Below are 25,856 nucleotides of genomic sequence, written 5' to 3' on the forward strand. Positions count from 1 at the left end.
GGTCAGGTGACTTCTGCCTTGGCCAGGTCATCTACAGCATACAGTTCTCAGGGAGGCAGCTGGCTCCTGGTAGTGATCAAGAAGCAGGCATTAAAAACACATTGCAGTGACTGTTTACTCTTTCTGCTGCTGCCATATCTGCATGGCAAGACAGAAAGTAGCCTGAGAATTTGGGGGGTTGTTTGTTTTCTTTCTCCTTGTTTCAAAGGCCTGGTTAAGTAGAAGAAATTCACTTACCTACTATTTCACAACCAGCTGATCAGATCACCCTAAAAAGTCTTTATCTGTTGAAAAATTTCAATCTGTTACATTCATAAGGCATATGGCTAAAAATGGTCCTAAATAGAGGGAAAAGGGGGAGGTGGAGATGAACTCTAATGGAAGCTTAAGGAGTCTGAGCCACCAGCCTGATGCCTTTTAGAACTGAGATTATCTCGAGTCTTCTGGCTTAATGTCAAGCAGTGCAGAGAGCCCTTTCCCACTCTGGCTGCAAATTGCTCTTCTTTGAACCACGTCCCGAGACAGGGATAATCTCTTGGAAAGTCACCTTCCTTGCCTGCTCCCTCTGACTTCTGGATAATTGAGCAGAGGTCTCCTTCCATACTTTCCAAAATAGCTCCCTACCCCACACTTCTCTGGATCAACAAGGATCTCAACCCCTTTCTCTGGCTATTATTTCAGAAGTGGTGACACACACCTTTTTGATAAGGTGAGAGGCTATGATATCAGGCTGCTTCGGTACCTATCCGTCAAGTACATCTGTGACCTGATGGTGGAGAACAAGAAGGTGAAGTTTGGCATGAAGTGAGTACAGGACATCTGGCATGAAGCAGGCTCAGGCTGTGTTCATGATTGGCGGGGCTGGCCCATAGTGCATGGCCCTTCTGGCTTGGTGGGCTGGTGTGAGGGCCATCTGTGCAGACTCTCATTGCATTTTCATTCATTCCTGATGTGCCTGCATCCACATGTATGTGTTGGTGCACGTGGAGGCCAAAGATTGACATCAGATATGTTCCCCAAGTCATTTTCCATTGGATTTTTCAAGACAGTCTTGCAATAAGCCTGGAGCTCACCAGTTCAGCTCTCCTGGCTGGCTGGAAAGCCGGCGGATCCTCCTGTCCACTTTCACATCACCGCGATTACAGGTGTTTGCAGCCACTTCCAGCTTTTTACATAGGTGCTGGGGATCTGAACTCAAGACCTCATGCAGGCATAGCAAGTACTTTACCAACTGAGCCATCTTCCTGGCCTCTTTCATTTATTTATTTGTTTGTTTGTTTATTGTATTTTTGTGGGGGTTATTTTGGTTTATTTTGCTTTTTGTTTGTTATTTTACTTTTCTTTGTTTTGATCTTTGTATTTTTGAGATAGTGTTTTGAAATATGGCCAAGATTGGCCTTGAACTCACTATGTAGCCTACACTGGCCCTGAATTTGTAAGGATCCTCCTGGCTCTGCTTCCCAGATCCTGGGATGAAAGTGTGCAACGACGCTCAGCTCCATGTTCCCATGTTTAGGAGTGGCCTTTGGAGGTAGAGAAGTCCTTCCTACTGTCCGGCTCTGTCCCACCCTCAGGACCAAGAGTGGATGTGCCTCATGCCTCCATGGAGCTGTTATGGAAGGTTATCCTCCAACTCTGGGTACTGGCTGAGGCCTGCTCCTTTGTTAGAGTGAAAATAGACCTCTTATTTGCGTTGTTGAAGGGGGACAGGGAAGAGTTCTTAATTGTTTGCTGCTGACTGTCCTTCCTAAGTCTGAAGGACAGTTGTTTAGCAAAAAGTTCATTGTAAGAAATTGTTACACTTATTTGGGAGTCTGTATTTGTGTGTGTATAGGAATATCATAACACATTATGCCCCTGTCTTGTAGTGTAACCTCCTCTGAGAAAGTGGACAAAGCCCAGCGCTATGCAGACTTCACTCTCCTCTCTATCCCATATCCAGGTAGGAGAATAGGGTCAAACTTTCTGTGCTTCGGTGTCCTGAGAACTGTTTGGGAGGAGCTGTATCAGGCAGCATGGACGTTTGGGCCCAGGTCACAGCAGTCATGCTTGGGGGTCAGGCAGGATCCTGCAGAGTTGTATATTTGTCCAAGGAGTGATGGTCAGAGGTGGGACCTGGTGTTGGTATTCATGAGCCACAACCTTGAGAAAGTTACTTCTCTGAGCTTCAGATTCCCTCAGGTATAAGTTAGAACTTGGAAAAGCTTAACTCCGGTTTGTCATAAATGCTAGATCTTGTGTATCCATATGGCCTGTGTACGTAAGAGGAAATGACATGCGCATACACAGCCGTACATCATTCGTGCTGCTCTGTCCCATATGGTGTGTGCCTTGCCATGAATGTCCAGAGCTATTTGTGGATCACTCCAGACAGTGCTGTTTGTGGAGCAGAAAAGCAAAAAGTGCTCTGTCATCAGTAATTATACAGTAACCTCCCAATATTACAGGACATCTCTGCCACACAATCCCGGGTCTGTGGCCAGGCTATATTCTCACACTGAAAACTGGAGCTGTGTAGTAGTACCCTAGTTCCCTACCATCCCTGCTGGTCGTTGAACATCGGTCCCAGGCTTTGCCAATCACACAGCAAGGTGTCCTCCCTCCTTGACGCCTCTCCCACTTCTCAGCACTGGCATCTTCCCTCAGTTTGGGCTTGGACTTTACTTTCTAGTCTTAGAGCCCTATAGTCATTATCAAGAATAGCCTGCAGTAGCCTCTCTTAGAATTGCAAATTCAGCAAGCTTCTTGTGAGAGATATCCTCATCAGACGACTGATGGCCTTTAGACCCACTCCTGATGATCTGGCATCCTCAGTGTCCTCCATGCAGTTTCATGACGCTCTTTTCTGCCAGCTCTGTGTTTGGCATCCTGTAGGACTAGGTGTAGCTCCCTGCCTTTGGCACTAGGTGCCCTGGAACCAGCCCCTCAACCTATCTGAGCACTGTTTGCATCCTTCATAACATGGGAATAATGACACTTGTTTCAGAATAAAGTGAGAGACCTCTAGCCCCAATAGACTCTAAATTATGGTTCTGATGAGTTTGTGGGAAGAAAGGCTCTTGGAACCTTCTCTTGTCTAAGAGCAACTTTGGACTGATGTAATTACGTTATGAAGATGCCACTGGGCTTGACAGTGCTGGCAAAAGTTTCTTCTTCCAGAAGCATCCATTCCTCACTTGATGCCCTTGCATTCTGTACTTAGAGCCATCAGTGGCTCTGCAGATGCTTCAGACCTAGTGTTGTCCTCCTAGGAGAGACTGCTAGGGAGTAGCCTCAGCTACTCCATGTGATGTGGTGTGCTCCCTAAGGAGTAGGCATCCGTTTGCTTGTTTATAGCTGAGTTCCAAAAAGGGCATGGGTAGGAAACATAGTAGTTAGTACCACGTGTTAGTGCCATTGCTTCATTCCAGTAGCAGTACTACACTGTTGAGGGAGCTGCAGGCCTCTTCCCACAGCCCGGCTCCCGGCCGCCTGGCTAGCTTATGCCCTGAAATAACAACACACAAATTGTATTCATTTAAACACTGCCTGGCGCATTAGCTCTAGCTTCTTACTGGCTAATTCTTACATCTTGATTACGCATTTCTATTAATGTGTGTAACACCCCAAGGTTACCAGGAAGATTCTAGCCTACGTCCATCCTGGGTTGGAGCTTCATCGCATCTGCCCTGGTGATGAGCTGCATGGCGTCTGTCTGAGGCGTCTTACCTCACCTCCTCTTCTTCCAGCATTCTGTTCTGTTTACCCCACCCACCTATGTTCTAACCTATCAGGGCCAAGCACTTTATTAATTAACCAATGATCTTCCTCCATCAGTACAGGGTCTCTTTGTTTGTAGTTTGGCAACTTACTACATATTCCTCAAATGTTAACACCCTTTGTTAACCTGTCATTGGTCTACAGTCCATCTGGCTTAGGGCTGAAGATATTTAGCATGATGTCTGCCTGTAATAGCAAATTCACGGGGCATAGTCTCATTAACCAGAATAAGAATGAAGTAAATGATGGTACTTCCATAATAGAATAGAGCTCAATACAGTGTACAGGAGCACCTGGTGCAAACACCTGTAATCCTGGCACTTGAGAAGTAGAGGCAGAGAGAGACACTACAAATTAAAGGTCAAGCCTGATCTATGTTGTCTGCTCCAGGCCAGGTGAGACCCTGTTTTAACAAAAGGTGAGGAGTAGGATACAGAATTAATTTGGTTGATATTCCCAGTGTGTTAAGGAAAACGTACTACCAAAACTGAGCAGGAAAGATGGCATAAAGATCCCCAAAATTTTTATGTACATCTGATTTTATGAGTCAGGAGGAGGGTACAGGGACAATCAAAAGAAAAAAAAAATAGCCAGACACAGCCATCAGGGGTAAAGGAGCAGAAGCACTTTTTAGTTGACATGCTTGTGTTCTTGAGGTTTTTTTCATGTCTGTATCACTTTACAAAATTGCCGTTATTGAAAGTCATACCTTTTATAGAAAGTGAAAGAAAAAATTGTGGTGTTGGATCAGCAGTGATGGATCATGACTACAGGTCCGGGCTTCTGAGGTCCATACCAAGGGCGGGGGGGGAACAGTCATACCTTTGACCTTTTAGGACTGTCACTTGAGTCCTGTGAGGTCTTCAAGGCTCATACAGGGACTAAAGATAGTATCAGTTTAACTTATAATGTAGATGGGCAGTGCTCCCAACTCTTCCTTCAGGGTGTGAGAATAGATGGGGCCAAACTGCCACTGGTTTGTATCCTTTGGAGCGAATTGTTTTCATCCCCTGCTTTGCCCTTACTGGGTTCAGAAGCTTGTTGAAGTAATGACATCAGGCACAGCCCTGGGTACCAAGTCTGTTTTAATTTTGTCAGTTTCTCACAAAAACAGTGTATGCATCCTGGGCTTTGTCAGAAGTTGATCTAGCAAGTAAGGATATGAGAAAGCAAATCACTTCATGGTGCCCTAGGAGATAATTGGTGTCTCCTTTTAGCCCAGGCTCATAAGCTCAAGGCCCCTGCCTGGTAGTTATAGCTGTTCTCTCTCCTGGTGAGGCACCCTAAAATAGGCTGAAGTATTAGGACTGAAGATTATCTCCTGACTTCTCAATCATTATTGAACCTGGGGGATTAGTATGAAATAAAAGCCATATTTGTCACATGGGATTGGTCCCCACTTTTCTCTCCACAAAGACCCTCATTTTGCTTTGAAGCAAGCCTAAAGGTTGTTGTAGAGTTCCCTGAGTATTCAGCCTCTGGTCTCTCACAGAATTAAGGGCTCTCACTGGACTTGGTGTACCAAACCCATTTGCCTGCTGAAGTCTGCACACACAGACCTGCGGAGCTCAGAGTAATTCTAAGAAACTGTTCCCTCTGCATTTGCTCTCCCCTGCCCGGTGACTTTATGTCACAGGAGCCCACTCAGCAAAATGGCTGTGTTCATCCCACAAAGGCAGGCTGTAGCCCAGGGGCAAGCCTCCTCTCTGACCAAGACAGCTGGCTGCTGCAGAACAAGATATTGCCTGAGTCTGTCATGGTGGTACACTTAGGAGGTAGAGGCAGGTTTGGATCTCTGTGAATTCAAGGCCAGGATGGTCTACATAGCCAGTCCCAGGACAGCTGGGAAAAACAAAACAAAAAGCTGGTTGACTAAGTCAAGGTTGACACTAAGAATTCCTGTCACAAGAGCAGTATAGTGCCAGTTATGTATTGCCATTTGAATGTCACAGATACCCAAACAGCTGTGCAACTGACTATACTGTTTTATATGTATTACTGTATTTCACCTAAAGCCACAAGTAGGAAAACCAGGGCTTAGTGACATTCACCAACTTATTCCCAGTCATAGGTGTGGGTAAAACCGTACTTTAAGTTGGGTCTGCTTCCAAAGGCTCTTCTCTGCACAGTTCCTCCCTCTGTTGCCGAGGCCTCCACCTGGTAGTTTCTGAGGAAGTTTGAATGATGAAGAATGTGCCCTCCCCCTGCTGGGTTGACACTGAGCACTTGTCAGCTTGCAGGCACTGCCCATGCCTCTGGAGTAAGGATATGCAGTCCTCTCCGAAACCTGTAGTTGGGGATTGCTACCCCCATTTCGAAGATGCTGCCTTAGCTTCTGCAAGAAAGTGAACTCTTGCTGTGAGCACTGCCTTTATGTGCTGTGATTGGCACTAGAAACTTGTGGGACAAAGGGACCTGCAGTGAGGGAGGTGCCTGTAGTGACCAAGGAACACAGATAGTGCAAGGACAGTTGGGACCTTGTATAGCTGGAAATGGTGGTGCTCAGGAGCTTTCAGTCAGCCTCAGCCTGCCCAGGGCCACCGTGCAGAAAGCCTGGTGAGCTCATGGCTCCTGAGTTTTCCAGCACCTAGAGTCAAGGTGGCAAGGGAGCTGTTGAGCAGGACAGGAAGTGCTAATAAGGTGCCATAACGCTGCCTTCTTTTCCAGGCTGTGAATTCTTCAAGGAGTATAAGGATCGGGATTACATGGCTGAAGGGCTCATATTTAACTGGAAGCAGGTATGAGTAACAATATTCAACCATGTTTCTTTTTAGCAGGAGACCCTTTATTCTTCTTGCCTGAATTCGTCTCGCTATTTCTTTCTCTTCCTCTGCTGCTTGTATGTGTGTGTTAATATCTCACTGCACAGCTCCCTTTTTCATGACTGCCTCTCCATAAAAGAAAGTCTTCAAAGCCAAATTAGGGAACAATTAGCCTTCCTCTTCTTCCACTCTGTGAAGACTGGAAGCGGCATTGTTTCTTCAAGCAGGAGCTCATGCACAGGGAGTCTCCAGAGGCTGTGCGTGGCTTGCTGTTGCTTCTTGCAGCTCAGATACTTCAGTATCTGACAGATAAACTCCATTCAGCTGTGGTGACCTGGTCACTTTGCTTTTTAAGCAGTCAGTTCCAGAAGTCCCCAGGCATCTGGTCCAGAAGAGGCGAGCACTGTGGAGGGCTGTCCTACCTATGGTGGATACAGCTCCAGGGCTGGGGCCTGTTGTCGCCACAGCTACATATGCTGGCCAATTACATCTCACAGTGTCATTCTGTTCTCAGGACTATGTCGATGCCCCATTGAACATCCCTGACTTCCTGACTCGCTCTCTGAACATTGACTGGAGCCAGTATCAGGTGAGGGCCTGATCATGCAGGCAGGATGAGGGGATGGTGTAACCAAGGGACCCCGTTGTCCATCCTTTGAGACCTTGTGCAAATGTAGTATTCTGACATCCCACAGCCCAGACAATGAGAAACTGCTTGCCTATTGAACTGTCTTTTTATTTGTGTGTGTGTGTGTTTTGGGGTTGGTTTTTGTTTGTTTGTTTTTGGTTTGGGTTTTTTTTTTTTTTTAAGACAAGGTCTCACTGTATAGCCCAGGTTGACCTAGAACTGTGTAGACCATCTGACCAGCCTTGAACTCAGAGATCCTCCTGAGCACTGGGATTAAAGGTGTGCACTATCTTGTACAGCGGCGTAAGGCTTTCCTTATTTGCTCCAGACCCAGAGAGTCAAAGTCTTCCAAACGTAACTCAGTGATTTGTGTCCACCAGGGGGATCTGTTTCCAGGGAACTTCACAAAGTCTGCTCTTCCACATCTGGGCTTAGCAGCTTTTCATTTTTCTTTTTAATGGGTTCTGTTAGTAGAAGTGCAGAGCTGCCTGACCTCATTTGACTGCAGAAACCTGAAAGATAGAGCTGGCTCTCCACACTGTTTAACCCTCACAAGCTGACAGCTGCTGGGAGTCTCCCTTGCAGCCTGCCCCTTCTCAGCTTCCTCCTGTCTGGCTGACACCTTGTCCTTCAGGATTGGCTCTGTGTCCACTTCAGGAAGACTTTCCTGATTTGCCTCCTCTCCCCATCCCTGATGGTTGGATGTCTGCATCTACCTTCCCATTAGCCCCCCGGGTGTATCTATCATGGAATTTTCCACTGAGCTATAGCTACTGATTTAGAGATCTGCTTCTGTGAGCCCCATAAGGACAGAGAACCCACAGCTTGTGTATCTCCTCAGCACCCCCTGCACATAAAGCCAGGTGTTGGGGTACGTGCCTGTCATCCTTTACTCAGGATCATTGCAAGTTTGAGGCCAGCCTGGGCTACTTAGCAGATCCTGTCTCAAAACCTGTCCACCCCATACCCTGAAGAGAGAAAGAGGGAGAGAGGGCGGGGGAGGACAGCTAAGCCGGTGATTATCAAAAGTATCCTGCCTCCCTACCATTTTCATTGTGCCCTGCATTGTACAACTCCCACACAGCCTTAAGGTTTCCTTTTCTCAGACCTGGCCTGCCTCTTAGGCAACAGGAGGCCCCATTCTCTTATGTGATACCCAGGAAGTTTGTAAAGGCAAGGACTGGATTTGTCTTAACCCAGTTCTCTTCCTGCTATGCAGATTCCAAAGAATTGAACTCAAGTCATGAGGTTTGGTGGCAAATGCCTCTACCTACCATTCCACCTCACCAGCAGGGATTTATCTTATCTCTGAATAGCCTTGATAACAGCTTAGATGCCCAGACAGCTATCTGGGTACATGCGCGGAGGGAGGGGGGAGGGAATGTCAGGTATCTCCTAAATAAGTGTTCCTATAAGAGTGTCATCAGAGAGGGAAAGCAGGCTGGTGCTCTTCATTGTGGTCTAAAGACTAGGTTTGTGGGGTCCTGTTTTCTGGGCTATGGTTTCACAGGTTAAATAGCCAAGTAGAGACTGCACACTCCTCAGTTTGTGTACTGAGCTCTCAGGTGACCTCTACCCTAAGCTGCCCTTCTGGTCTCTCTGGAGCTGCCTGTTTTCCTGAATGCAGGTGCCAAATGGATGTGATGAACTACTCACCAAATGGGGTGACAGGAGGGGGCGGTGTATGTTGGTCCTGCTAAGGCTGTCTCTAGGGAGGAAGACCTCTGCTAAGTAGTTGGAGATGCTGCAGTTGGGCTCCTTGGCTTTGAACAGATCTTGCCTTTCCCGGAAGATGGGGTTGGCAGCCCTATCCCAGGCCTCACTAGGATCTCTGAGTTGTAAGTGTTCTCTGAGAAGGCATGTTGGAGTGCCTTCACAGCAGTGAGAAGCAGACCACCAGTTAGCTGGCTGCAGAGCAGGAACGCCAATGTGATTCAGGCATGCTGGGGGCGGGGGCATGTCAAAGGAATGCTTCCTTGAATAAAGCAGTCAAGCCAGTTTGCCTCACTTTGTCTCTTCATGTCATCTTCAGCCAGGGGTGCGCTCTGCCTTCTCAGCATGTTAACTTTGGGGTCCCAGATTCCTTTATACTTTACCTCACTGCAGGTGATGTACTCTCTTGTTCACTCCGCTTTACATTCACTTTGCTCTGCTCCTGGAGGCTTTCTCATGGAGTGCATGGGATGAGCATCAGGGGCGGACACTGCTCACATTCAGTAGTCTCACGTGTTTTGTTTCTTACTCTCCTGTAAATCTTAGAGTCTAGTGGTGCCAGACCCATCCCTCAGCCCAGCTGTGCAGTTTGGGCCTTCCCAGTGCAGCCCTCTCCATGGATAACCAGGCCCAGCCCTGGGAACATGCTGTCTCTTTCTGATCAAAGTCTCCTTTAGATCTGCACGCTTGGCACTCTGCAGAGCCCCAGGCTTGGTCCCTCCCCTCCCCTTGCTGCTGCTATCTTTACTAGCAAGCCTAACCTGAGGCTTTATGCTCCATGGCTCCTGTCCTCACTCTGCAGAAGCTTAGCTCAGAGGAAACCTCTTGGCAATAGTGTGTCAGACATGTTGAGCCAGCTGTGTAAAGAGACCCTCATGCTCCTGCTGGTAATGGCTTTATTAGCACAATGCTGCAGCAGGTCTCTGGAGCTGCTAAAAGTGGGTCAGAACTCTCTGGGGGCATGGGAGGGTCAGGTAAATGAGTCTGCTTTAAATTCCTGGGAAAACCATTGCAATTACAGGTGCCGTGTTCCCCTCCCCCCGGGAAGTGCTCTCTCGTTGGCATGCGCCATCCTCTCTGCACAGCCCAGAACGCTGATAGGCAGTTGTGTCCTAAGAGAGCAGAGGCTGTCCCTAGCCAGGGGAAAAGGCTCTGCAGAACTGGGTCAGGCCCCTCTATGGAATTCAGATTGGGAGTGGGCTGCTCCAGAGTGCCTGGTCTAGCCCTCACTTGGCTAGAACAGATTCTTGGCAGCATTATATATTTCCTGACTCCCACCTAAATGAGCCTCTTATTAAAATAAAACAAAGTGTCTGCTAAATACACTGTATATATTTCTCCAGGAGGTGGTAGTACATATGTATAATCCCACCAGTCGGGAGGCAGAAGCAGAAAGATAGTGAGTTCCAGCCCAACCTAGGCTAATATAGGAAGACAATCTCTAAAAAGGGAAAGGGGCCAGCCAGGTGGCTCAGTATGTAAAGGTGGTTGCCGCCAAGCTTTACACCCTGAATTTGATCCCCTGAACCCATGCAAAGTGGAAAAAAAAACAGCCCTCAAAAATTCTCCTCTGAATTTTCAGACATAAGCCATGGCAGGAATGCATCTTGTTGTTTAGTATGTGTGGATGTTTTGCCTGCATGCCTGTCTGTGCATCACTGTGTGCAATACCTATGGAGGCCAAAAGATAACAGAATCCCTGGAACCCCCTCAGGACTGCAGTTACAGATAGATGTGGGTACAGGAAATTGAACCCTGTTCCTCTATAAGAACAGCTCTTAGCCATTGAGCTGTCTTTTCTACCCCAGGAGTGTTACACACGCACACATGCATGCATGCATGCACACACAGTGTTAAACAGTGACAAAAAAAGATAGCATGCAGTGAGCAGCAATAAAGGTAAATTAAACGACAATTGAGAAAGTTAGTGTTTGTGTTGGTTTCCATGGTGTGGTGGCAGATGAAAGAATGACTCTTACATGGCTGTTTGGAAACAGTGTCTACCCTGGACCCCTGCACTTAGAAGCTGTTGGCATGAGGTTGCTTAAGAACACCTGCTAGAGGCGTCTATCCCCCCACTCTCCAGCACACTGAGTACCAGGCTGGTATAGCTGAGGTTGGTCTTGAATTCCTCATCCTCCTGCCTAGGCTCCTAAGAGCTGAGGTTACAAAGGGCATATCATCACACCTGGCAACATTTTTGTTAGACTTTGGTGCTAGGATGGACCTGGCATTTCTTAAATGCAAAAGCATGTGATCCACCACCAACCTATACCCCCTCTGGCATTTGTATTTGTTTGGGAATTTTTGAGACTCGGTATGTAGCTAAGCTTCAAACTCATGTTCCTCTTTCCTCTAAGTCCTAGTTAATATTTATTTCTCAATCTTTCTCTTGTTTTGTCCAGAGTTGGGACCTGGTGCAACAAACACAAAACTACCTGAAACTGCTGCTTTCCATTGTTAACAGTGATGGTGAGTCTTAGGATCCCAAGCCTGTGAAATGCTGGCCAGGAATGTAGGATTAGGTCTCTGAGAATCCCCTGAGCCAAGAGACTTTTCAGGCTGCATTCCTTCCCAGGGGTATGCTGATGAGATGTCTGTGTGGGAAAAAGCACTCGCTGCACAAGCTTGATAAATTGGGTATGATGCCCAGAGCCATGGTGGAAGAAGAGAACCAATTTCCACAGTTGTTCTCTGATCTTGGCCTGTGCACGCTTATGTGTACACAAACACAATGATAAACAGTTAAAAACAGAACTTCAAAAACAGAACTTCAACTAGAAATATGAGAGACCATACTAGGTACTTCACCCATATCTAGGATGAAATTGGGGAATAGCCTTGGACAGGTGCCTGGGGAAGAGGACACTAAGCTGGCCTGGAGGCCTTTTCATCAACCCCTGTCTGGGTCTCTCATTTGGTGTTCCTGTTCTGCCACAGATGACCGCGGCGGGCTGCTGGTACACTGTATCTCAGGCTGGGATCGGACCCCGCTTTTCATCTCTCTTCTACGCCTTTCCTTATGGGCTGTGAGTATGAATAAATGTCTTGGAGTCAGGGAACATGCAGAGACCATTTTAGGCTTTACCCTTTGGTGTCTTAATTATTATCTCCAAGATGCAGAGATGCTGTGGGGTGAGGGCACACTCAGCAGGTGTCATGTTTAACCCTGTTCTTGGTCAACGGGTACAGTCACCCAGTCTATAGTGTGGTTTGCTCCTGGGGTAAGGAGGTCTATACTAGGACCTTTCTGATCTTGCCACCTTTGGTCTCTCCCAGGATGGGCTAATCCACACATCTCTGAAGCCTGCTGAGATCCTCTACCTGACTGTGGCCTATGACTGGTTCCTCTTTGGGTAAGTTTTCAAGGAACACCAGCCTTTGAGGTGTATGTGCATGGTATTTTTTATGGGGAACAGAGATAAGAAAACAGTTGGCTCCCTTTGGAAAAGATCAGAAATGTTGGCAGGCTTCATCTGATGCATTAGTGCCAAAGACTGGTCTCTCTCTGGTGCACAAGCTTCCTACAGCCCCGCGTTACACCCTTTGACTCCTCACTCTTCTTTTTCAGGCACATGTTGGTAGACAGGCTCAGCAAAGGAGAGGAGGTGAGTACCCTCATAGACCTATACCACACCTTAAGACAGAATGACGTTCATTTTGGTTGCCATGCTGTAGAGGCAGTTTCTCGACCCAGAATACTTGGATGAGGTCACTATCTTCTTCCCTCAGGCAGCGTTGGGGAGCAGAGGGGAAGCAAGAGCACAGAGCCCTGTGTGAACCTCAGATTCCCTTTGTACTGCAGAAAAAGTTCTGGTCACAGCTGCTGTGATTTTTTTACGTTAATGTTCTTCCTTTCTGCACTTGGCTCTGGAACCAATGTATAGGGTGCTTTCCATGACCCATGCTCAGGGCCTAAACATGAAGCGCTGCTCTCTCTTCAGTCCTGCCGCACACAGAATCCCTTCCCTTTCCCAAGGCGTTGTGTGCACCCATGGTCCTCCCCACTTCTCATCTGTAGGCTACCTCCAGGTCCCTCCTCTTCAGTGTGGTCAACTTCCTCTGCCATCTCCACATCTTGTCTGCTTGTCATGGTTTCCCCAGCATCAGATCTTAAGTAGGGCTTGCCTGTGTCTACTTGTCCTGCTTATTGCCTAGGTGACCTTGAGCAGCATAACCTTGAGTCTCCTGGTTCCTCGCTCAGAGCTAGAGATGCCTATCAGGACAGCGTTGGCTTTGTCTCCCCTCATCTCCAGCCTTTCAGAAGCATCTTCTCTCCCTCCCACTCCTGAGCTTGCTTCCTTCTTGGGCATCTTATCTCCAGCTTTCTTTTGTTGCTCCTGTCTAGCTGCTCGTCCCCCTTCCAAATCTCTTCTGAGCACTTATGTGACTGCAGGGCTGCAGAGCTCATAAGCCCGTTCCTTGGAGGCCTCATGAACTCTGCCAGAGGCAGAGCCTTCGGCATTGAAATCTGGGCAGAAGGCCTCTTTGTAGACTCTTGTTTGGAGATTTTGCTGGTGCTTTAGGACATTCTGTCCTCCACTCCATCTCCCTCCTCTCCCAAAGCAGGCCAGATGCTCCCTTTGAAGAATCAAGGCAAAGATGAAGCCGAGCTGCCTGGGCTGAGTCCCACCCTTCGGTCCCTCAATGTATGCAAAGGTCTCTGAGACTGAAGGGTTGGGCTTTACCTCCCCAGACTACAGAAACCTCTATAAAACAACAAGCTAAAAACAGCTACTATGTGCCTCTTTACCCTGTCTTCTGCTTTGAGGTTCCCTGGATATATTAGCACATTAAAGGCTGAAGAGTCTGATGGAACACCTGTGTCATTTTATATAATAGAGCATTTTCATAATGACGAGATCTGAGCAACCCTCTGCCTGGTTTTTTGTTTTTGTTTTTGTTTTGTTTTGTTTTGGAGGGACTCTTACAGGGCCCTGTGGGAATGTGTGGGTGTTTCCCTGTATCTCATGGGTTGCATCTTTGGGGATCACTGGTGTGCTATGTAGGCTAAATAGACTGAAGCCTCTGGACTAGGGCACTGGCTGGGATTTACTCATGGGAATGGGGTTGCTGCCAGAATCAGCACCTCCTGCCTGTACTAATTCACAGCAAAGACCTGGGCCTCACAGGACCTGAGCACAGCAGACTCTGAACTAGTCCTTGGCTGCCCTACACAAGTTCTAATCCTGTGTCAGATCCTGTGACCCCACCTCATGGAATGCCTTTCCACGTCTGCCTTATCCACTAATCCCCATGCCCAGATACTTGCCCTCCCAGCTGTCCTTCCCTGTCAGTGGCTCTCCTTGGGCTTAGATGGAAGTGGGAAGCTACTGTTACCTCCTCTTTGTAAAGATTAAGAACATGTATGTTGAAGATTTGAAAGCTCTACATTGGACTTCTGTGTCCTCAAGAAAGGAGCACATTCCTTCCTTCCCTACCCCATCTCATGGAGCACTTGCCCACCCCTGCTGAGCCCTCTCTTTCACCCACATCAATCGTAAACCCAGAAGATGGAAGATGCAGCAGGGTCTCCAAAGCAGGTCATTCTCTGTAAGAGGGATTAACCAGAGCAGCCAGCAGCCCAGTTCTGAATGCTCTGCTATGTGGTGATATTTCATTTTATTTTAATAAAAATGAATAAAGCTTGCCTGAAGATCAGAGAGTAAAACAGCTGCACTGATCAGCCATAAGACCAGGCAGTGGTGGCACACACCTTTAATTCCAGTAACCATACTAGTTTTCCATAAAAACCAGGCATTAGTGGTGCACGCCTTTAATCCCACCACTAGAGAGGAATCTAAAATGGGAGGAAGACAGTTTTCAGACACAGTCTCATTCTGAGGATTTCTGAAGGCAGGATCGCCATTTTTGAACTGAGGTAGAGGTGAGAGCAAGTGGCTGGCTGCTTTGCTTTTCTGGTCTTCAGGTTGAATCCCGATTTCTGTCCCTGGGTTTATTAATCGTGCTACACTGCTCTCCATCTCTCCAGTGGGGAAGGTAGCTTCTCACTGTGTTCTGATTTTTCTCACTCCTTCAGATTTTCTTCTTTTGCTTCAATTTTTTGAAGCATATCACCTCCGAAGAGTTCTGCCTGAAGACCCAGAGGTAAGTGGAGACCACAAGCGCTCAGGGGAACTCCTCTTCAGTAGGGTATTTATCCCAGCCCTGTACAAATGTCCATATTGAGGACCTAAGTGAACAGGGAATGGATGGTTTGATGAACTGTGATGCTGTAGGAAGAAACAAGCCTGTGGACAGGACTCCTCACTTCTCACAGCCTTGAACTGATGGTGCTCATCATTCTTGGGTCCTAAAGAAGGCCAAATGTGCTGGGATGTAGCTCAGTAGTAGAGTGCTCACCTACCACGCTCCGGCCCCTGCATTCAATCTTTGGTACCATAAAAAAGAAAAAACTCAGAATATGACCCCATAGAAACTGAATCATACTCAGCTGGGCATCATGGTGCACACTTTATCCCAGCATCTGGCAGGCAGATCTGAGTGCAGAGCCAGCCTGGTCATCTGCACACTGAGCAGAAATCTGCTTTCAGCCTGAAAGTCTTGTATGTCTGGCAGTTACTCTGGGACTTCAGTGAGAACTTGGGTCCTATGAGTTGACTTGTCTTTCTACCAAACTTGCCAATTGTTGGGCCATGATTGAAAGGAAAAGCAGACTGTGTTGACTTTAGTCTAGTGCGTGTGACAGGCAGCGCCAAGCTAGTTGATCCCAGAAGTGGTCCTGGTACTTGGCAGCAGACTCTGTAGGTGGGACCTGTTCCATGTGGTGCCAGTAGTTGGAACTGTCCTGCAGGCTGGGTAGAGTCAAGAGGAAGTGACAGAAAACTCCAGCTGCAGCTCAAATTTCCTGCTTGGGGTTGTCATTCTAGGAGGAAGAGTTTGTCAACTCGGGATGCAGGCTTCACTGTGGAAGATATCTGCATGTTGAGTGAGTGCTGGCCCTTAACAGCCTTTACTTCTTCACCGTAGCTACCTGAGAATAGACTACATGGGGACCTGTTCTAGAAGCTTATCCATCCAGCCATGTGGTGTGGAAAAGGTGGGAGACTGGTAGTGGGGAAGGTAACATGCTGACTTTCTGGCTGCTTTCAGGACGCAGAGACCGAGGCAGCACCACCAGCCTAGGCAGCGACTTCTCCCTGGTCATGGAGAATTCACCAGGAGCCGTGGGGAGCTTCACCTATGAGGCTGTGGAACTTGTCCCGGCAGGAGCACCAACTCAGGCAGCTTGGTGAGGGGCCAGACTGAGACAGAGTAAACTCACAGCTGTGGCCCAAGGCCACCAGCCCTAGGGAGCCAAGCTGTAGCCCCAGGAACAAAGGGGGCTCTGACAGAAGGCTTGAGAGCACAGCTTCATCCCCTGCTGTCTGTACTGGGCCTCAGAGCCCAGCCATCTGGTTGGTGAGGGGCACTGCATGGTGGCCCAGGAGCATAAAGTGCTGGTGCTCCCAGTGGGACCAAGAAGTAGCAGCGAGATGAGAGGGAAGAGTACCCTGTACAGTGTGCCAGGAGGTAGGGGCCAGCTTAGCGAAAGGAAACAAAAGGTGGTGGGTACATACGAGGTAAGGGACCTGCTTTGAGGGTCCTCCCATGAGAATGTGGCAGGATCTGAGGCCTTAATGTCTTCCTCCTTAGACACATGGCAGAGTTTGTATAGCATTTACAAGTTAGGGAATAGAGCAGTTAGTGCACACTAAGAATAGTTTTCTAACATGTTCTGAGTCATGGGCCAGTGCAATTAGAATGCCTTAGAGTCTCAGTTAAAGTCCCAGCCCTTGTTGCCTGTGGCTTGAGTCTGAGAGAGGACCAAGTGTTTGTGCCTTCTGGGTATGAAAGTTCCCACATAGACAAAGTGGCTCCGAAACCCAGCTGACAGCCTTGCTCTTCTGCCACAGGAGGAAGAGTCACTCATCCTCCCCACAGAGTATGCTCTGGAGCCGGCCACAACCCTCTGAGGACCGCCTGCCTTCCCACCATGGGCTGGCTGAAGCCAAGTCTTCCAGCTCTTCATCCTCAAACCATTCTGACTTTTTCAGGATGGGCAGCAGTCCTCTTGAGGTCCCCAAACCCAGGTGAGGAACCCCAAGGTTTTAAGGAGCCTGCTGGAAAATGTTACTGGCTTTCCTCCATTAGCAAGGTTGGAAGCAGGGCTCTAACATTGAAGCTGGGATTCCTTGGTATGTGCCTGATGTAGCTCCTTAGAGCTGGAAGAAGTGGATAGCTTAGCAGGCCCACTCTTTGAAGGCTTGGTTGCTGTTGGGACACAGAGCCTTCACTGGTTTGTAAAAACTTTTGGAATTGCTTCCTGGAGCTCTCTAGTACGTGGGTACACAGTGATGTAATGGTTGTTATGTGACAGAGTCAGGGCTGCTCCGTTGGTCACCTTTGGAAGATCCTAGCCCTCTATGGACTGCCTGTTGTTAATCAAAATGGGTCTGGACACACTGGGTTCATTGTCCCTCACCTTTCTTGTCCACGTTGATGGAGAAGCTAAAACAGATAAGGAGCCAGCCCAGATACGTGTCTGTGGAAAACTGTAGCAACTCTATCTACTCCTGAGAAAGCATCAACTCAGCTAAGACAGGTGTGCCCATGCTAAGGCCAGTACACTGCCTCCTGGGTAAAGTTAAAACTGAGCGTGCTCCAGGGCTTATGAATGAGGGGTGCTCTGGCATGTGGGGAAAGCACTTCCCAGCTGATGGTCCTGCTTTTTCCATCTCATATTTCAAGGAAAGTCCGTGTGCTTGATTGCTTTCCTGTCTGAATCCTAGAGAATTCCTAGCCCTTCTAAAGACAGCAGAACAATGTGGGGCCTAGAGAACCCTAAGGGATTCACAGAATGGGCATGAGCTCTGGAGTCCCACTTAGACTCGAGCCCAGCTTTGCCATGTAAGTCTAAATCACACTCAGACTTGTAGCTTTCTGACTTGGTAGCAGGCCTGTTAAAAGGCAAACTTGCTAATACTTCTGGTACCCTCCTTTACTCTCTGGACAAGAGGAAACAGTGGAGTATGAGGAGCCAAAGCATCCTCAGGGAGGCCGAGCAAATGAACAGTGGGCAAGCATGGTGGCCAGCTGCTCTGGCCAGAGGGGCCCGATGTGCACTACCTACAGGAGAGCCCCTCACCTCAGTGTTATTGGCAAGTGCTGGGGAGTCTAAGCCAAGACTGTAGCCCAGAGGAGACTTGGTGGCTGTCAGGGCCAGGCAGACAGCCCACATTGCCTGTGCCTGTTCACATCCTACATGTGGGGGCTGGCATGTATGCCTGTTGCTGTGACCTCTCACCTGCACTCGGCTGTTCTCGGGGTTACTCTGGTGTTGTAGTAGCACTGTGAGACTCTTGCTGTCTGGGCTGAGGTTCTTGTTCATGGTCCCTGCCTCCTTTACTGACTTTTCTGTGTAACACTACTGGTTAACTGGGCAGGAAGCCAAAATGGTCTACTTTACCATCTAGGCCTTGCCCCAACTGTAGACAACTCCCATCAACACTTTTTCTCACACCCACTTTTTATCATCCCTTTCTGCCTCCCAGGACAGTCACAGTTTCCTTCAATCTTACAGATTTTTTTTTTTTAACCTTCTTTGAGTGACTCCGACTTTCTCATAGGGTCCAGGATGGCTGTAAACATCCTTTCTCTGGGAGATGAGGAGTATTGGGGGATCCACCTTTTCACCTCAAAGCCCTATACCCTGAGGCCAGCCCAAGGCTAGCATGGACCTAAATGGGAATTGGGTAGACAGTGTGTGAGGCAGCTGCTGTGAACAGTGTTTTCTGAGAGCACCTACCCAGAGCCAGGCCCAGCTAGCCAGGCAACACCGTCTGAATCACATGTCTGCTGCCAGAGGTTTTGAAAGACTATACACTATTCTGATTTAGAGCATTCTAATTATGTATTTCCATTAACATTAAAATTAATTTAGTCTCTTTTATCTTAAAGTGCCTGAGGGATCCTGTCATTAGCTGCTCTGCCTCTTAGGTAACAGCAGCCAATCTGGTCTTCAGTGCCACAGGCAGATCTGTGTGGAAAGCATCCCTTTAGGAAAGTTATCCATGACTGCGACAATCACTGCTGCTGTGAGGTGCTGGGTCTCGTGTGTTCCCACTCTCTAACCCCTGCCTCTCCTAAAGCAGGACCCCCGAGAGAAGAATTGCAGCGACTTTGCTACGAGTGGGGAGGAGAGCTCTGTGGAGTGGTGATTCTTACCGGGCTAGGATTCCATTTTTCTCACAGGGAAGACAGTGACTTTGGGGGTTTTTTCTCTGCTACCATATAATCAGCCACAGAACTCTTAAGTGTACATGTCTACTTCAGCCTTAATTAGGAAATCACCTGTTCGGCCTTAGCATGGCCTTAATCTTTGTTCTTAGGTTAGGAGTGAGGGGTGGGGTTCTAGCACAGTGCTGTCTACTGAGGAGGATGGTGCCACCACTGAGCCCAGCTTGATGCCAGGCTGCCTGAGAGACACCCAACAGCCTGGTTGAATAGCTAAGTAGCAACACAGGAACTAACCTCTGCTGCCCAGTTAGCTGCTCCCCCAGGCACTGCCCCCTGCTCATTATAAAGCTGTGAGCTCTGTCCCAGGCTGTCTTATACAGCAGAGAAGCCTGGCTGCTCTCTGCAGGACACAGATTCCTGTCCTGCCCCAGACCTGACGTGAGTGCTGATATACCTAAGGCAGTCCCAGCTTGAGACCTGGAGGAGGAAACTTTGAGCCCCAAGACTTTTCCTTGGGCTGATGTAGGAATGCAGGAGGCCTTGCTGGGCTGACATGCACATGTGTAAAAGGTCAAAGACCAGGTACTTGGGCAGAGGCTGTGGGGCCATCCTTGAGATGCATCACAGGTATGATGCAGCAATCAATGAATCAATGACTGGTGTCAAGAGGATAAGTCTGGGTTCAATGACATATAGGCTTCCTCAAAGTATAAGACTTGGCTCGGATATTCCCTTCAGTCACTGTTCACTGAATGGCTTTCCCTTTTCTAATCTGTAACCAGAAACTTCAGACAGGTAACTGAACTGTACTTTCAAGCATTCTGTGGCGCCATGATTATTGAGATGCTTTCAAAATACAAGTAACAGGAAGCACATCAGGTAGCCTTCAGGTATAGTCTTAACAGCATCCCAAACCTATATCCCAGTGGTTCCTTCTCCTAGCTGCCTTGCTTCTTGAGCCACCTTTCTCCATCTTGCCAAAGTGACTGTTGGGAGCTCCTGAGACTCCCCTAGCTTTCCTTTTTCACACAGAAGGCTCTCATGAAGCCTCTTCTTCCAGTCACACTTTTGCTCTCATGGCAGTCATGTGCCCATTCATGAGCTAGCCCTGCCCGTATTGAGAAGGAAAAACAGCCAGCGGTGGTGGCACACACCTTTAATCCCAGCACTTGGGAAGCAGGGCTACATGGTGAGCACCTGTCATCGTCTCCTTTCTCTCCCCGCCCCCCGACCACCCATGTAACAGTCCTGGCTAGCCTGGAACTCACCAGGCTGGCCTCAAACTCGGAGATTTCTGCTTCCTGAGTACTGGGATTAAAGGTGTGTGCCTGCACCACCTGGCATCTCTTTGTTTTTTGTTTGTTTGGTTTTGTTTTTATTTTTGGGTTTTTTTTTTTTTTTTTTAATGAGTGTTTTGGAATTTTGAAAGAAATTTCACTGTCTCTATAGATTGAGTTTGGTAATGTAGCTATCCTTCTGGAGAGTGGTCCTTGAAGGTGAGGTTGTCTGGAACACTAGAAGTTAATCTCTAATATATGTGTGACAAATCTCACAAGTCCAGCTACTNCTTCTGAGAGTCATTCTCTCTGCCCCAGATCCATTGTCAGGTCGCAGCAGGTCTGTGTTGCCATTAAGCAAGTTGTGCTGTGTTCACAAACCCTATTTAAATGCTCAGCCCCCTGAAAGAGCTAGAGTTTGTGCTTTTAGCATGGACCAGGAAGTCACTGTTTGGAAACTACACTTTTTTTTTTTTTTTTTTTTTTTTTAGGAAAATTGGCTAAAATGGACCTGGGCCAGACCTGATTTCAGTCACAGCTTTGGCCTTCCCAGCTGTGCAACTTGTGGGGGAATGACTTTCCTCCCTCCGAGCTCAGTTTTGAGCCCAGTTTTAAATTAGAACAGTGATCCTGAACCCTGTAAATAAGGGTGAAATGGTGTAATGAAGTAAGGTGTCTGTCGGTCCTGACATGGTAGATATTTGTTCTTCCTACACATGTTCAGGAACTGCATCTGTTTTATCAGGAACTGTTCTTATCAATCATTTATCTGCCAGCCACGTCAGAGCACTGGGCAGCTGATAAAAGCCTGGTGCCTCACCCAGACCTATTCTTGCCTGGATTCAGCCAGTATTCTTTGTATCTGTTTTCATGTCTCTCAGTACAGGAAGTAGTAGCTGGAAGCTCCCTGGCTATAACTGCCCTCAGCCAGGTGTTCTCCAGGAGTTAGGGAGGCTGGGAGCTGCTGAAGAAGGGCTTGGGCTGAGGCCAGCTAAGGGAGTAAAATGTTACCCAGAAGCCACCATCCTGTGCAGAGGCTTTGGTCTTCTAGGCCCCAGGCTGAGTACAAAACTCCATAGCTCCAGTTTGAGGGCTACTTGGCTATGTTCTTTCTGGTGCTTGAGCAGGCGAGCACAGGAGGCAAATCTCTCTTCACAGCTTTGTTGACCCTTGTGTAGGAGCCTTACTAAAGCTGGTGAGGGTCACCCAAACGCTGACTGTACTACAGCTCTCCTCATATGCAGACATGGGTCCCTCCAGGAGCACACTGATCTTTTGTCTCGTCTGCTGTAATCCAAGGATTTTCGAGTCTCTCTCAAATGTAAGAGCTGAATGGTCATTTTATTTTTTTTATTTATGTATTTATTTATTTATTTAGACCAGGCTGGCCTCGAACTCACAGAGATCCGCCTGCCTCTGCCTCCCGAGTGCTGGGATTAAAGGCGTGCGCCACCACCGCCCGGCCTGAATAGTCATTTTACATAACCTATTATTTGACTTAAACCTCAGGTAGGAAGATCTAGTGTGTTCATTCTTGAAAAATGTCAGTGTCACTCAAGAATGGCTGCCCAATATGAGCTGTTTTTTGTTCCATAGGAGGGGATGCCCTCCTGCTGGTCCTTTTGCCTCATTCACCTGACAGCTACTCTGGCCTGGTGTTGCCTGTGGGAAGCAAAGGGAATTGACTACCCCAAGGGACCAGAGGGTTGAGGGGAACTAGGCTGTGATTCCCTGGGCTAGCCTCCAGGGAATGGGTTTGGGGCTTGAGAAACTTGATGGCAGTCCCTGGCTCAGAAATGTCCCATCTCGCCCAGTTTGCTCTGCTCAGGTGCTCTACCCCCACTCCCAAATCTCCTTAGAGTCTTAGAAGCTGTTTCCCCATACGCTGCTAAAAATGGAAAAGAGTCTACTCTTCAGATGGTCTGTGGAGACTGAGGAGCCAGGCTTGTGCCTCTGGAGGGTTTGCACTGGCTGCAGGCCCAGCACTGCCAGGAGAACACCCAGGGCAGGCTTGGCTTCTTGAGAGGCTGGCTGTGATTCACAGGTCTGACGTTTATCTATCTAGAAACCAAGAGGTCTGGCTTTGTGCACCCTTGGACTTCTGTCAGGTAGTAGACCATGTCCTGTTCTCATCCCTGCTGACATCACACGTTGCCTAAGGTCACCACAGTGATGAATGTGGCAAGGACCAGTGTTGGCAGGTATTCCAGTTCACAGCAGCTTTTACTGTGAAAAGCCATCTGTTTTCCTTTCTCACAAGGTGCTATACTTCTCGTTCAGGACAAATCTGTAGTCAAACTCGAGTTTAAAAACTTCTTAAAGGGCTGCTGAGATGGCTTACCCAGTAAAGGCACTTGGTGCCAAGCCTAAAATCTAAGTTCAGTCCAAGGACCCACATGTAGATGGAGAGAACCAATGACTGCAAATTGTCTTCTGACATCCACAGTGGCATGTATACAAGCACAAATACACATAAATTTAAGCTCTTGTGTCTGGATATGATGATGATGGTTCATGACTGTCTTAGCACTTGGGAAGCTGAGGCAGGATTGATACAAATTCAAGGTCCATTTGGCCTACATAGTTTGTTTGTTGCAAGCCTGTTTCAAATCACCAGAGCACATAGTCACATAGGTCACGGGTGCTTGACAGTAAGACTGGCCAAACAGCTGGGAGGAGGGAGGGTAGGTGCTGTCACCTGAGGATCCACCGATGCCAGCAGCTAAGTGGGTAGGTATTTTTTTCTCTGCTTCCTGACCCCACCCTGTTCATACTCTGGCCTTGTTTCTGCATCCTTGTGGGAGCCTTTCTGCTATTCTTAAGTTAAATAATAAAAGTTGAGTTAAATAATAAATAATAATAAATCAATCCTAGTACTTGGGAGGCTAGGGCAGGAGGACTGCTCAAGTTTGAGGGCAGCCTGGGCTATGTAGTGAGTTCCAGGCTTAATGCCAGAGACTGACTTGCAGCCTCTCAGAGGCCCACAGGACAGGCGAGGGCTTAGCTGTTGAGTAGGGAGGAGGTGGCAGCACAACCTCCCTCCCCAGCTCCCAAATCTCTCTTGTCAGAAAAGGTCTGATGAAGCTGTCAATTTGCAGCCTGGTTTGATTCATCCCTCCCCTCTGGGCATAGTTGGCTCTGTGGTGCTCTTAAATACAAACTCTGGTTCCTGGAAGGAGCTGCAGAGGAAGGGGGACCTCGGGGCTCTATCTCTTCACTCTTCCATCTAGGTCACCACCTTCCACAGTTTCCAAAGGCTTGTTCTCCCTCCCTTCTGATAAGATTTCAGTGGCCCTGGGTTCCATGCTGCACAGATACTGTCACAAAGAGGGTGACTGCCCTTGGGGCTGGCTTCAGCCTGATCTCCTGTCAGCTGCTGTTGAGGTGGCACTTAACTGCATCAGCCACCAGGAAAGGCACATCGGCCACAGGCTTTGGGTCTGGTTTACCTCTTGTTGCCTTGCTTTGCTCTTGGTCTTTGGCTTCGTTGTCTACACAAAGCACTGTCCTCACAGCCCAGCACACCTTGTAGTCTTCTTTCTCTCACCCCTTACCCAGCTTTGTTTGCTCTTTTGGAGAAAGTAGTTGGCTTTCAGCTCCTCCATCAGAACCTCAGAGCCATGGCACAGGGCCATTGTGCTGCCCACCCTTCCCTAGGGTACCCCTGTCAGGCATGTGACTGACTGCATCGTCTCCCCTCTCTCTCCTCTCTGCCCCAGATCAGTGGACCATCCCCTGCCCGGATCCTCTCTCTCCACAGACTTTGGCAGCTGGCAGATGGTAACGGGCTGTGGCAGTATTCAGGAACGGCCTGTCCTGCACACAGACTCCTCTCTCCCTTTCAGCTTCCCGGATGAGCTCCCTAACAGTTCTCTGTAAGTGTCTTGCTTGAGAAGGCAGGATACTCCCCTGCCCATGTCAAAAGCTGGAGAGCAATCAGGAGTGCTGGTCAGGAGTGAGGCAGAGGCTGACCAGAGGGAGCAGCTCAGGGTGTCTGCCCCTCCCCATTTGTCTGCAGCCTCTGGATCCCCAGGGTTGAAGGACGCCTGTGGCAGCTCAGCAAGTGCATTAGGCTTCATGTTCACTCTTCTCAGCTCCCAAAAACCCATCCACAGATGTGTCGGGTATGCCCTGAGGGAAAGCTAACTGGACTATAACTATAGAGGATTCTATTTATGTGTGAGGCTTTGCCTGACATGAAAATCCTTAGAAAGCTGAACAATGGGGTAGGAAGCTAGGTGTATGTTGAAGACCAGAACAAAATGGCACTGGGTTATCCTGGCTCTGCAATCCAAGCAAAACCAAGAGTTACTTTCCACCCCCACTCTTCCACTTTGCCTCAAGACAAAAAATAAGGACTTATGGTACTGCTAGATCATATACATGCCTCTCCCTCAAGGGAAACCACATGTACCCTTGCCATCTTTGGTGGCTGGTAGATGTCAGACAGGAGAGACCCTCCAGTTCATGGGGAGTAAGGCCTGTTCCTCAGATGTACCTACACAACTTGTAAACTTTCCCTTGAGTAAACTTTCCTTCTCACTACCAGCCGTGTTGGGATGGCTTGAAATTCTAGGGACTCGCCCATCACCACTGCTGGTGACAGTTAACACCCAACCCTTTGCTGTCTAAGTGGAGGCAAGTTACTCTGGAAATAGGGAAAGATGAGGGTCCACCTGAAGTCAGGCTGGGGCTAGACAGACACTAGGATACCTGGATAATACTTTCAGATCCTAGCCCTGAAACTGGGACGTCACCTTAGGGCTTCCAAATCCATTGTTTAGTCCCGCCTCCCTGGAGTCAGGCCCCAATCCATCCACAAAGATAGATCTTAGATTATTTAATGTGTTTTTGAGACAGGATCTCTAGCCCAGTGTTGGATATAGTAGTACTCAAAGGGCACCTTGAACTTATTTTCCATCCAGCCCTTATTATACCTCCTGAATGTTGAGGTTACAGACATGTGTCCCCAAGCCTGGCTTATGTGGTGGTCTGTTTCATACATGCTAAGCAAGCACTCTACCAAACAGGCCACATCCCCAGCACAGTTTTGGAGGATAAAATGAAAATCCTTAGATGTTTCTATAAAGAAGTGTTGCCGGGCGATGGTGGCACAGGCCTTTAATCCCTGCACTCGGGAGGCAGAGGCAAGCACACGTCTTGAGTTTGAGGCCAGCTTGGTCTACAGAGTGAGTTTCAGGACATTCACAACTGTTACACATAGAAACCCTGTCTCAAAAAAACAAATAAGTCTTCTCCTGCCAGACTGGTGAGAGAATCCTGTGGAGACAGCGTGGACCACCCCCTGCCCTGCTTGTCAGTACCCCTCACCTCAGAGGAGCAGGCAGTCACAGCCCCAGATCATCTAACCTAGAACCTACAAAGCAAGCCTCATGCTGTCTCTGAGCTGCTAGCCAGGCCCCCAGATCTGGGGAGTTCTCAAAGAACAGAAGATTCTGTGATCTCAGAGCCTCCAAG

At 48.3% G+C, this 25,856-nt stretch overlaps 1 protein-coding gene across 5 annotated transcripts in view; it reads left to right on the top strand.

Moving 5' to 3' along the window:
* The window catches only part of Mtmr14 (myotubularin related protein 14), a 47,745-nt gene that overhangs the window by 19,705 nt on the left and 2,184 nt on the right, over positions 1 to 25,856 (top strand). Inside the window, exons 6-18 of one of the 5 annotated variants that reach the window (XM_050148670.1) lie at positions 682 to 804; positions 1,869 to 1,942; positions 6,427 to 6,497; positions 7,036 to 7,110; positions 11,268 to 11,334; positions 11,803 to 11,891; positions 12,142 to 12,218; positions 12,434 to 12,470; positions 14,903 to 14,970; positions 15,753 to 15,811; positions 15,976 to 16,114; positions 16,779 to 16,955; positions 21,537 to 24,091. In XM_050148670.1, the coding sequence (XP_050004627.1) occupies positions 682 to 804; positions 1,869 to 1,942; positions 6,427 to 6,497; positions 7,036 to 7,110; positions 11,268 to 11,334; positions 11,803 to 11,891; positions 12,142 to 12,218; positions 12,434 to 12,470; positions 14,903 to 14,970; positions 15,753 to 15,811; positions 15,976 to 16,114; positions 16,779 to 16,955; positions 21,537 to 21,756 (1,276 nt within the window). In that variant the 3' untranslated portion in view covers positions 21,757 to 24,091. The other 4 variants (XM_050148672.1, XM_050148669.1, XM_050148671.1 and 1 more) reach the window with 4 other exon arrangements.

The sequence above is a fragment of the Alexandromys fortis genome, unplaced genomic scaffold, assembly GCF_014885135.2.
Source record: "Alexandromys fortis isolate MF-2015 unplaced genomic scaffold, M_Fortis_MF-2015_v1.1 scaffold_59, whole genome shotgun sequence".
In the NCBI taxonomy this organism is placed as follows: Eukaryota; Metazoa; Chordata; class Mammalia; order Rodentia; family Cricetidae; genus Alexandromys; species Alexandromys fortis.